The 13,013-nt window shown below is 42.7% G+C and overlaps 1 protein-coding gene across 2 annotated transcripts; it reads left to right on the top strand.

Annotated features, from left to right (window-relative positions):
* The first annotated feature begins 5,078 nt into the window (after positions 1–5,078).
* LOC123051843 (uncharacterized) lies at positions 5,079–8,554 on the top strand. 2 transcript variants are annotated; one of them, XM_044474822.1, is made up of 3 exons: positions 5,079–5,244; positions 5,379–5,459; positions 5,641–8,554. In XM_044474822.1, exon 3 carries the CDS (start codon positions 6,901–6,903, stop codon positions 7,840–7,842), a length of 942 nt encoding a protein of 313 aa, XP_044330757.1. In that variant the 5' UTR covers positions 5,079–5,244; positions 5,379–5,459; positions 5,641–6,900; the 3' UTR covers positions 7,843–8,554. The 2 variants fall into 2 exon arrangements, with proteins under 2 accessions (XP_044330757.1, XP_044330756.1); XM_044474821.1 differs by having other exon boundaries at positions 5,079–5,288; positions 5,641–8,549.
* The last annotated feature ends 4,459 nt before the right edge of the window (positions 8,555–13,013 follow it).

Genomic DNA, 13,013 nt, shown 5'->3' with positions numbered 1-13,013 from the left:
GACTCCGAACTATCTTCGGTACATCAAAACACATAAACTCATAATATAACCGTCATCAAACTTTAAGCGTGCGGACCCTACGGGTTCGAGAACTATGTAGACATGACCGAGACACGTCTCCGGTCAATAACCAATAGCGGAACCTGGATGCTCATATTGGCTCCTACATATTCTACGAAGATCTTTATCGGTCAAACCGCATAACAACATACGTTGTTCCCTTTGTCATCGGTATGTTACTTGCCCGAGATTCAATCGTCGGTATCTTAATACCTAGTTCAATCTCGTTACCGGCAAGTCTCTTTACTCGTTTCGTAATACATCATCCCGCAACTAACTCATTAGTTGCAATGCTTGCAAGGCTTATAGTGATGTGCATTACCGAGTGGGCCCAGAGATACCTCTCCGACAATCGGAGTGACAAATCCTAATCTCGAAATACGCCAACCCAACAAGTACCTTCGGAGACACCTGTAGGGCACCTTTATAATCACCCAGTTACGTTGTGACGTTTGGTAGCACACAAAGTGTTCCTCCGGTAAACGGGAGTTGCATAATCTCATAGTCATAGGAACATGTATAAGTCATGAAGCAAGCAATAGCAGAATACTAAACGATCGAGTGCTAAGCTAACGGAATGGGTCAAGTCAATCACATCATTCTCCTAATGATGTGATCCCGTTAATCAAATGGCAACTCATGTCAATGGCTAGGAAACATAACTATCTTTGATCAACGAGCTAGTCAAGTAGAGGCATACTAGTGACACTCTGTTTGTGTATGTATTCACACAAGTATTATGTTTCCGGTTAATACAATTCTAGCATGAATAATAAACATTTATCATGATATAAGGAAATAAATAATAACTTTATTATTGCCTCTAGGGCATATTTCCTTCAGGACATTTCAGCCCGCGCTCCTTTCCCCACCTCCTTCTGCCGCCGACCGCCCTTGCTTCCGCCCGTCCGCCGCCGGCAATTCCGGCCAAATCCGCGGGCGGAATCGCGCCGCGGGGCCATCCCCCACCCGACCCTTCCGGATCCAGTGAGAAGAGCCGCCCCTCGCCGCTATCGCCGCCAGGGTTCGACCGTCGTCGAGCCCGCCCCTCGTCGCCGCCCGGGATCACCTGCCCCTCGTCGCTGCCCGGTTAGTGGTTGCTTTGTGATATTTGCGAGCGGTATGCCTAGTTGATTGACGCGGCGTGCGATTCTTGTCCATGTAGATGGAGTTGAGCCCGTGCAGGAAGTTCTTGCTCTCCGATTTGTCCGATTCGGACGACTCGGATGTTGAGACCATGCATGCGAACTTTCGGCAGCTGACATTAGTCATGGCGCTTGCCGTGAAGGAGCACGAAGACGAGAACCGGAAGAGGAGGTGAGGATCGACCGTCGGGCGTCTTTGCATTCCTCGGAATCGCCATCTTGGGAACGAGATGTTGATGCAAGACTACTTCGCGGAGAATCCAACATATCCACCGCACCTCTTCCGGAGAAGGTACCGAATGTGCCGATCCCTCTTTGCGAAAATTGTTCAAGCTTGTGAGGTAAATTGCCGGTATTTTACTCAAAGAAGAAATGCTGCGGGCTTAAAGGGATTTAGTGCATATCAAAAAATCTCCGCAGCTATGCGGGTGATTGCATATGGCGTTCCGGCTGACTATGCCGATGAGTATCTTCGCATTGGTGAAGATACTACAATTGAGTCAGTGCGTAGATTTGCAAAAGTGATCATCCGTGTCTTTGGTCCTGAGTATCTTCGGGCACCCAACGAGGATGACACAAAGAAATTGATGGCATCTAATGAGAGGAGAGGTTGGTCTGGCATGCGAGGTAGCATTGATTGCATGCATTGGACTTGGAAAAATTGCCCAAAGGCATGGCAAGGAATGTATTGTGGCAAGTCTCGTGATGCAACAATTGTACTAGAGGCCGTAGCATCGGAGGATTTATGGATTTGGCATTGCTTCTTTGGTATGCTGGTCACTCTCAATGATATCAGTGTGTTGCAACGGCCTCATTTGTTTGCTAGGCTTGCTAGTGGTGATGCTCCTGCTTGCAACTACACTATCAATGGGCATGAATACATAAAAGGGTACTATCTTGCAGATGGTATATACCCTCCTTGGTGCACATTTTTCAAGAGCATCAAAGAGCCCAAAACTAAAAAACAGCGTGAATTTGCAAGGGTGCAAGAGGCAGCCCGAAAAGACATTGAAAGAGCATTCGGTGTTTTGCAATCTAGATTTGCCATTGTCCGTGGTCCTGCTCGTTTTCGGGATAAGAGAATCTTGAAAAATATCATGACATGTTGTGTTATCTTTCACAATATGATTCTTGAAGATGAGAGAGGAATGAACTTGGAATTCTTCTACGACAATGTGGGTAGCCGTGTCAAACCAGCTAGAGACCCTAACCATATTAGAGCTTTTCTTCAAACATACAAGGAGATTGAAAATGCAAATACATACTTTCAACTTCAGGAGGATCTCATTGAGCACCATTGGCAAAGGGCTGGACAGTGACTCATTTTTGTATTCATCACAAGTTTTGTATTGCATTATTTAAGTTTGATTCGGTCATTTGAATAATTATTTGTAATATGGATGATTGTTGTATTATGTTGGATTTGAATAATTATTTAGTTTGCTTCTGTTTGTGGTATTATGTTGGATTTGATATTTGCGGGCCGATGGGATGCGGTATGCGGCGGTGCAAGAATAGACACCGCAAAGCCGACCCGTATAAAAGCATATTCGACGAATATACTTTTATACGGGTCCGTTTGGGGGGTCTGCATCTGCGGCCGTCCTTGCCGGCCCGCAAAGGCCGTTTTCCGCAAACTGCAAACGCGTTTTGCGGGCCGGCGAGATGCGGGGTCTGCTAGAGTTGCTCTAACATCAGCGATGACTTCCCTGGAGAACTTGCCTTGCTGCACGCGATGGTGGCGCCCCAACGGCCTCGACCCGGCGCCCTTCAGCCAACGCCTATGGCTGGTTATTGGGCTGCTGCGGATGGCAGATGTGGTGCTCCCCGGTGAGACGGAGCGGGGTGGCGGCCCCTCCTCCTGCACGAGCTGGATCTGATCAACCACGCGTTTGGGGGCCCAGTGTGCGGCGCTGAGGTGGCTGGGCGCTGGTTACGGCTGGTGTTGGCCGGAGCTGGCTCGCCGGCCTGCCGACGGCGAGGTGGAAGGCCCCGGTGTGGTGGTGGCGCCGCCACAACGCTGGGGTGTACGGGCCAGTGGGTGGCGGACCAGCTGTGTGGCTGGTCGCATGAGGATGTGGAGGCGGGTTGTTTCGGGCGATGGCCTATGTGGCTCTGGCCAATGCCGATGACGCGACGCTAGTGGGCGTCGTTCTTCCTTCCTGGAGGGTCGTCGTGGTACTCTCCGGCCTTGTCCATCCCGGGGGTTCGTCTTCGGGTGAAAGCCTTTGGCACTGCAGCAACAGGGCTAGGCGACGGCGTCGTTCCGCGTCGCTTCCCCCTTGGGGCGTCGTCTTGAAGACTAGTTCCCCTCCGCGCTTTCCCTGGGCTGGACGTGCACGACATCAAGGTTGGCTGGTGCACAACGGGTGATGCGAGTGGTTGACGTTGCGACTCGTGTGGCAATGACGATGGTGGTGTGCAGAACTGGGTCGCGGCTAGTCCTCCTGATGTCGACGGCCCGGTGCATCAATGGGTGTGTCTATGTTTGTTTCTCACTGTGACGGAGAAGTCGGAGTTGTGCGTGGCAGGGCCCTTGCGGAAACGATGACTCCATGAAGGCGATTTCAGCGGACGGTGCTCTCCGGAGATTGCGATGGGCTAGGTCAGTGCGAGGCTTGCAACTTTCTCCTTTGATGCACATCAACAAAATCGGAGCTGCCGGTCCTCGACGCTCAGTCGATTGTTTGGCTTTGGCTGGCAAGGTCCTCGGGTGTCGTTCGTTTGAAGGGGTCTTGACGAGTCGTCAGCGGCGAAGTCGGAGTCCCTGCTCGGGGAGAGGTGATGATGACGAGATTGCGGGCAGCCCTGGCGGTGTCCTCTCCTCGGCGGTGTGTGTGATCTTGCGGGTGCCATGTCGGCTGGTGTGCCCTTTTCTATGGGCGTGTTGTATCGGTTTTCGCCCAGGTTTCCATTAATTAACCGGGCAACTCTCTTCTTCTTAATCAATAAAAATGGCAAATCTTTTGCCTCATTTCAAAAAGAAAAGATAACTAGTACTGTAGGACTTTCGCGTTGTGGAGTCGTACCTTTTTTTAAGGTAGTGCACATCGTACCCTTACTCAGGAGGATATGTGTTCGCGGGGTGTTTGGAATTTTGTATCCATGACAATGATAGGAAAATAAATAACATATTTTAGGGGCAGGAAAATCCACCTTTTTTTTGCGGGTTCATCCACCGTTTTTGTTAAAGTGGTGCCTTGGATTACATGATTATATTACGACATTAATGATCTTCCATTGTACTCCTTCAGTTCCAATTAGTTGAAGTTCCATTTTTTCCTAAATCAATCTTATTCAATTTTGTACCAAGTATATGGAGAAATTTAAGAGTAAAACCCATATTCATTTGAGAGGTTTGAAAGAAAAGAAAAGGTTTTTCAAGAATAGTGATATTGTACTTTTTCTCACTATTCATTGCCCCTGTTCAAGAATTCGTCCGATTAACTGGCTAATTAATCCCTACTCGTAGGGTCACCGGGTAGTTGAGAAACTGATAAATCATTCGATTAACAGATTAATTTATTAATTAGCCTATTAATCCCCTACTCGCAAGCCAACAGTGTAGCTACCAATTAGCGATTTCCTCAACAATGTTCATTGCTGGAAAAAAAATCAAAATTCCCAAATGATTTTGATTTTTGAACTTTTTTTTACTTGTGTTCCACTTTAACATGGTTTCATCACCTTTTTTTAGAAGAGCGTGATTTTCATCACCTTATTTTTTCTCTGTTTCTTACGAGTTTTTTTCTTTAGAACTTCTTGCGAGTTTTCTTGAGGAGAGTGGATTCTTTTCTTTCTCTGTGGGGATGAGAGCCCAACAGCAAATGGAAATGAAATGCAGCCGGCACAACCGCGAGCGGCCCGTCAACAAGAAAAATGGAGGGAAAAGCCGCAGAAGCGACGGAAAACTCTCTTCCTGTTCCCCAAATGCGCGCACAAAAAAAGATGGAAACCTACTCCGACCTCGGCACCGACGGCGGCAAACCTGCTCCGACGAAGCCGGCGATGGAGGAACCACGCGCCGCCACCACTGGAGGTCCGTCCATAGTTGGCCCCGACGCTCCCCCCGCCCCCCAGCCGGTACACTCTCGTCGCCGCCCTCCGGCCGGGTACCCCTCGATGGATTCGCTCCACCCATTTTGTTGAAATCTGTGTGTTCTGATTTCGCAGGGTACCGCCGCCGGCGCGAGGAAGCGGAAGGCCCCGACGACGGCGACAGCAAAGGCCGCCAGGAAGCCTCGCATGCCGCAGGTCTGTAGCTTTCACTGTACCCATCAGCCCCCTCTCCTCGGCAATCTATCTAGCTTGATGTTTTTTTTTGTGTGATATGTGTTCTTGTTTGCGAATAATCTTGCTTGGTAGTTTTTTTTTGCGGGGTAATCTTGCTTGGTAGTTTGATGCGCGTGAATGCATTTCATCTTTGGTACTGTAGGTTGAAGAACCAATTCAGATGCATGTGTACTATGGACTTAGAGAAATGTTTGACAGCGTTCAGGGCGATGATTTAGTTGCAGATTCGTTAGACACTTTTGTAGAGAACAACTGTGCACACGTCATCGGTGAGCTACCGCTGCAGCCGCAGTCGATGTCATTGGTGGATCTACAGCTCTGGATCTTCAAGTTGTTCTGGCTCCATCCAGAAACACAAGATCTCGCTATTAAGGGGTTCCGCAAACAACACAAAAGTGACTCCTACGACGACTCCTCTGAACTGGACAGTTATTTGGAGTACTACCCGTGGGACATACATTACTTTAAGACTGACAAGTGTTGGAGTTCCTTTGCCAATAAATTGAAGAGAAAAAGAAATGTGACACAGAAGTTCATGTTGTATGTGCAATCTTCTGAGATAGAGCATTATGACATTCTGCTCAAAGCTGTAAATGATGATTATTATCAACTGGCGACGGTTGTGTTGCCTGGGACAAAAAGCCTGTCAAGTGGCTTCTCCTTTGGTGCCCTTGTGGAAGACTTGACAATGACAGCAAAGGAAATTGGAGATTATCTCACTGGTCAGTTTGGTGAGCAGATTAGTCCTGGTGAGGCGTGGAGAGCAAAACAGTTTGCTCTGGAGAGGAAATTTGGTACATTTTATGATTCACACAACTTTGCCCCGAGGTTACTTAAGGATATAGCACGTAAAAACCCTGGTAGTTTTGTTGACATCAAGGATGCAGAGGTTGCAGGGTGTAAAGATTTCCGAGTCCTCTAGCGTATGTTTTGGGCATTTGGACAGTGCTTACAGGCCTTCCGTACTTGTCGCCCTGTGCTATGCATCAAGGGCACACCTCTATGCGGGAAATATCAAGGGATGCTGCTTACTGCTGTAGCATCAGATGCTAATGGTTTCTCCTTTCCAGTAGCATGTGCTGTCGTTGAGGGCGAGACCAAGGAAAGCTGGTTGTGGTTTCTTAGGAATTTGGAGCGAGCAGTGGTGCATCAGTCTGTCGTGTGCATTATACACGACTACAAAAGGGATTTGATCAATGCTGTGAAGGACCTTCTGAATTCCCGTGAACGACAGTGGTGTAGAGCAGAAAGTCGGTGGTGCATGGAAGACTTTGCTGAAAACTTCTTTGCGTATTTTGGTGACAAGAAGCTTGTGATGATGTTCAAGAAACTTTGCCAGCAGAAGTGACGCCATAAATTTGGTAAAATCTGGAAGGAGCTAGACGAGTTGACGTCCACATATATGGCGGAGAAAGAACATGGTGCTAGTGAGGAAATGCAGCAGGAATCAGTCGAGCATGATGTGGCGGAGCTTGAGGCGCAAAGCCCATGCAACCAACATGATTCAGTGGGGAATATGAAGGAAGGAGATCACGCCGATGACAGCAACAGAAAGATAGCAAAGTTCTCTGACTGGATAGATCAGAAACCAAAGGAGAAGTGGTCACTGGCATATGACAGCGATGGAGCAAGGTATGGCATCATGGGCAGTGATATAGCTGATGTATATAAGAACGACCATGTATTGAAAGGGATAGCATGCCTTCCGCTCAGTGCGATAGTGGAGGTGACATTCCTGCGCTTGGTAAAGTACTTTGAAAACACAAGTGCTGCAGCAAACAAAGCAATCGGCAACCCAGCAATTAACTTCCCGGAACGTGTCCAGGTTGACATGAATTCGAAAATGCAGAAATCCGAGACGCACAGACTTATGTACACGTATGCCGATGAAAAAAATTATCTCGGTAAGGTTGTGGATCGAAAATTTACAGTTAAGGGAAGGAAGAGGGAGGTGACTGTTCACCTGAAGACGGACTATACCCTCAGCATGAATAAGTCTGAAGGATCCACAATTCGAAAAACTGCCACCTGTTCATGCAGCAAGCCGCAGGTACTTCACAAGCCCTGCTCTCATGTTATTGCCGTCTGTTGTGAGATTGGGGTTAGCACTGCTGCATACATGTCCCCATACTACAGCCTGCCCTATCTAGTTCGCACCTCGAGGCAAAAATTCAGTAAGTTCTCACACGACTACAGAGATACGGTACCACGCTACTTCAGAGATACTGTACTATTTGGAGGCCAAGCACCAATTTGGATCCCAGACAAAAGACTGGAGTGTGGCCTTCCTGTTTGTCTACTGCCGGACTGCATGCAAACTGCCGTGATCGAGGAAGAACAATAGTGCAGAACTGAAGATGGATCAGTTGCAGAAAATCAAGGATCTAAGACACGCTCAGAAGAACTTTGCCAGATTTGAGCTTCTATTATTGTCTGTCAAACTCCTAGCTGTTAATATTTTGGATGCTTAAATGCGTTTAGCTGTTGTAGTTAAGCTATCCTATGCAAACTCTAAACCTCTATTATTATTTGCAGTGCTTCCTTGTTGTTCTGGAAACCAAAGCTCTTATTTCTTTGCTAGTCGGTTGCAGTTTGATATCTGCAACTCCTGTTTGCTCAAATGCTAAATCGTTGCAGAAGACATCACTTCTTGGCTGATGGTGTGACGGGCATACCAGCTCAGTTGACAAAATTGTGATGGGTGCTACATGTCCCTCATGATCGTCTGCCAGTAATGGTTAATTATCAACACTTTTAGTGTTCTTTGAATCTCTTTCAGTCAGCGGTCCATCCTGAACTGGACTCTTGGGCACCTCTATGTCTCGCTTACAGCGAGACGTAGTGAAGTCTCGCGTCAGGGGAGCGCCAGATAAGCAGGCCCAGGCATGCGGGAGGTCATGGCATCGTTTTTTTTTCACGTTTTTGTTATCGTGTTTTCTTTCTTTTCTTATTTCCGTATATACTTCCAGATATTGTAAGTAAAACATTTGAAAAATGTAAAATGTGTACAAAGCAATGTATATGATAAAAATGTTAACCAAGCATTTAAAAAATGTAATTGTGTATAGAGAAAACGTTTCTCATGTATACGAAAAATGTAGACAAAAAATATACAATGTGTGTGAAAAAGTTATTTAAAAAATGTTAATCAAGCATTTGAAAAAAAATGTTAAACAAATATCTAAAAAATATTATTAATCAAGCATTTGAAAAAATATTAAATGTGTATAAAAAATGTTGACCATGTATTCAAAAAATGTTTAACATGTATTTGAAAAATGCTAATCAAGCATTTGAAAAATATTAAATGTGCATAGGAAAAATGTTCATCATGTATTAAACAAATCTTGTATAGTATTAAAAAAATGTTAATCAAGCATTTGAAAATATTAAATGTATATAGAAAAATATTGACATGTATTAAAAAAATGTTAATCTTGCAGAAGAAAAGAGCAATAGTGCAGAACTGAAGATGGATCAGTTGCAGAAAATCAAGGATCTAGGACACGTTCGGAAGAACTTTGCCAGATTTGAGCTTCTATTATTGTCTGGCAAACTCCTAGCTGTTAATATTTTGGATGCTTAAATGCGTTTAGCTGTTGTAGTTAAGCTATCCTATGCAAACTCTAAACCTCTATTATTATTTGCAGTGCTTCCTTGTTGTACTGGAAACCAAAGCTCTTATTTTTTTGCTAGTCGGTTGCAGTTTGATATCTGCAACTCCTGTTTGCTCAAATGCTAAATCGTTGCAGAAGACATCACTTCTTGGCTGATGGTGTGACGGGCATACCAGCTCAGTTGACAAAATTGTGATGGGTGCTACATGTCCCTCATGATCGTCTGCCAGTAATGGTTAATTATCAACACTTTTAGTGTTCTTTGAATCTCTTTCAGTCAGCAGTCCATCCTGAACTGGACTCTTGGGCACCTCTATGTCTCGCTTACAGCGAGACGTAGTGAAGTCTCGCGTCAGGGGAGCGCCAGATAAGCAGGCCCAGGCATGCGGGAGGTCATGGCATCGTTTTTTTCTCACGTTTTTGTTATCGTGTTTTCTTTCTTTTCTTATTTCCGTATATACTTCCAGATATTGTAAGTAAAACATTTGAAAAATGTAAAATGTGTACAAAGAAATGTATATGATAAAAATGTTAACCAAGCATTTAGAAAATGTAATTGTGTATAGAGAAAACGTTTCTCATGTATACGAAAAATGTAGACAAAAAATATACAATGTGTGTGAAAAAGTTATTTAAAAAATGTTAATCAAGCATTTGAAAAAAAATGTTAAACAAATATCTAAAAAATATTATTAATCAAGCATTTGAAAAATATTAAATGTGTATAAAAAATGTTGACCATGTATTCAAAAAATGTTTAACATGTATTTGAAAAATGCTAATCAAGCATTTGAAAAATATTAAATGTGCATAGAAAAATGTTCATCATGTATTAAAAAATCTTGTATAGTATTAAAAAAATGTTAATCAAGCATTTGAAAATATTAAATGTATATAGAAAAATATTGACATGTATTAAAAAAATGTTAATCTTGCAGAAGAAGAGCAATAGTGCAGAACTGAAGATGGATCAGTTGCAGAAAATCAAGGATCTAAGACACGTTCGGAAGAACTTTGCCAGATTTGAGCTTCTATTATTGTCTGTCAAACTCCTAGCTATTAATATTTTGGATGCTTAAATGCGGTTAGCTGTTGTAGTTAAGCTACCCTATGCAAACTCTAAACCTCTATTATTATTTGCAGTGCTTCCTTGTTGTACTGGAAACCAAAGCTCTTATTTCTTTGCTAGTCGGTTGCAGTTTGATATCTGCAACTCCTGTTTGCTCAAATGCTAAATCGTTGCAGAAGACATCACTTCTTGGCTGATGGTGTGACGGGCATACCAGCTCAGTTGACAAAATTGTGACGGGTGCTACATGTCCCTCATGATCGTCTGCCAGTAATGGTTAATTATCAACACTTTTAGTGTTCTTTGAATCTCTTTCAGTCAGCGGTCCATCCTGAACTGGACTCTTGGGCACCTCTATGTCTCGCTTACAGCGAGACGTAGTGAAGTCTCGCGTCAGGGGAGCGCCAGATAAGCAGGCCCAGGCATGCGGGAGGTCATGGCATCTTTTTTTTTCACGTTTTTGTTATCGTTTTTTCTTTCTTTTCTTATTTCCGTATATACTTCCAGATATTGTAAGTAAAACATTTGAAAAATGTAAAATGTGTACAAAGAAATGTATATGATAAAAATGTTAACCAAGCATTTAAAAAATGTAATTGTGTATAGAGAAAACGTTTCTCATGTATACGAAAAATGTAGACAAAAAATATACAATGTGTGTGAAAAAGTTATTTAAAAAATGTTAATCAAGCATTTGAAAAAAAATGTTAAACAAATATCTAAAAAATATTATTAATCAAGCATTTGAAAAATATTAAATGTGTATAAAAAATGTTGACCATGTATTAAAAAAATGTTTAACATGTATTTGAAAAATGCTAATCAAGCATTTGAAAAATATTAAATGTGCATAGAAAAATGTTCATCATGTATTAAAAAAAATCTTGTATAGTATTAAAAAAATGTTAATCAAGCATTTGAAAATATTAAATGTATATAGAAAAATATTGACATGTATTAAAAAAATGTTAATCTTGCAGAAGAAGAGCAATAGTGCAGAACTGAAGATGGATCAGTTGCAGAAAATCAAGGATCTAGGACACGTTCGGAAGAACTTTGCCAGATTTGAGCTTCTATTATTGTCTGTCAAACTCCTAGCTGTTAATATTTTGGATGCTTAAATGCGTTTAGCTGTTGTAGTTAAGCTATCCTATGCAAACTCTAAACCTCTATTATTATTTGCAGTGCTTCCTTGTTGTACTGGAAACCAAAGCTCTTATTTCTTTGCTAGTCGGTTGCACTTTGATATCTGCAACTCCTGTTTGCTCAAATGCTAAATCGTTGCAGAAGACATCACTTCTTGGCTGATGGTGTGACGGGCATACTAGCTCAGTTGACAAAATTGTGACGGGTGCTACATGTCCCTCATGATCGTCTGCCAGTAATGGTTAATTATCAACACTTTTAGTGTTCTTTGAATCTTTTTCAGTCAGCGGTCCATCCGGAACTGGACTCTTGGACACCCCTATGTCTCACTTATAACGAGACGTAGTGATGTCTCGGGTCAGGGGAGCACCAGATGGGCAGTGCCAGGCGTGCGGGAGGTCATGGCATCAGGTTTTCTTTCTTCACGTTTTTATTATCGGTTTTTCTTTCTTTTCGTACTTCCGTTTATACTTCCAGATATTGTAAGTAAAACATTTGAAAAATGTAAAATGAGTATAGAGAAACGTATATGACAAAAATGTTAACCAAGCATTTGAAAAATGTAAATGTGTATAGCGAAAATGTGTCTCATGTATACGAAAAATGGTGTCTCATGTATACGAAAAATGTAGACAAAAAATATACAATGTGTGTGAAAAAGTTGACCATGTATTAAAAAAATGTGAAATCAAGCATTTGAAAATAATAATGTAAACAAGTATCTGACAAATGTTAATCAAGTATTTGTAAATTGTTAAATCTGTATAGAAAAATGTTGACCATGTATTCAAAAAAATGTTTAACATGTATTTGAAAAATATTAATCAAGCATTTTAAAAATATTAAATGTGCATTAAAAAAAGTTCATGATGTATTAAACAAATCTTGTATAGTATTAAAAAATATTAATCAAGCATTAGAAAAATATGAAATGTATATAAAAATGTTGACCATGTATTTAAAAAATGTTAATCTTGCATTTGAAGAAATATTAAACAAGCATTTGAAAAATGTTTAAGATGTGTTTTGAAAAATGTCGACCATCCGTCTGGCCCGAGTAAATCTTTGCACGCCTTCGTTACCTTGGGAGGCCTATGCCCCATAGAAACTGTGTTGGGAGGCCTATGCCCCATAGAAACTGTCTATCTGAGACGCCCCTTGGCCTGCATGTCTGACACAAGGTTAGAGTTCGAACTCATCCAGAGTGGTATCTCACTGATGGCTCAGGTCCGCCGAAAGGGCCTTCTTCGCCTTCCACCTAAGCTGCACAGGAAAGGCCCAAATTCGCCTTGCGTCTAAGCTGCACAGGAAAGGCCTAAATCCAATTCCAGGGAACAGTAAAGCTTCATAAGGTCTCTCTGTCCAGGTGCAGGTAGTCTGCATCTTTACAAACATGTCTATTTCACCCAGCCTCTCTCCAAGACCGTGCCTAGATCGTTACGTCTTTCGTGCGGGTCGGAAGTTACCCGGCAAGAAATTTTGCTACCTTCGACCTCAATCGAATTATTTGGGCCTACTCGTTATCAATGGGATCAGGGATACTTCCAGCAAAAAATATATCGGACAGTTAGCACTATTAAAAATGTTAATCTTGTACTTAAAAAATGTTAATCAATTATTGGAAAAAGTAAAAAATATGTATAGAAGAAATGTTGACCATATATTAAAAAAAATCAAACTTGC

Source organism: Triticum aestivum, chromosome 2D (assembly GCF_018294505.1).
Source record: "Triticum aestivum cultivar Chinese Spring chromosome 2D, IWGSC CS RefSeq v2.1, whole genome shotgun sequence".
Taxonomy (NCBI): Eukaryota; Viridiplantae; Streptophyta; class Magnoliopsida; order Poales; family Poaceae; genus Triticum; species Triticum aestivum.
The sequence above is the reverse complement of the archived record's forward strand: the minus strand, read 5'-3'. Positions and strand labels throughout refer to the sequence as shown.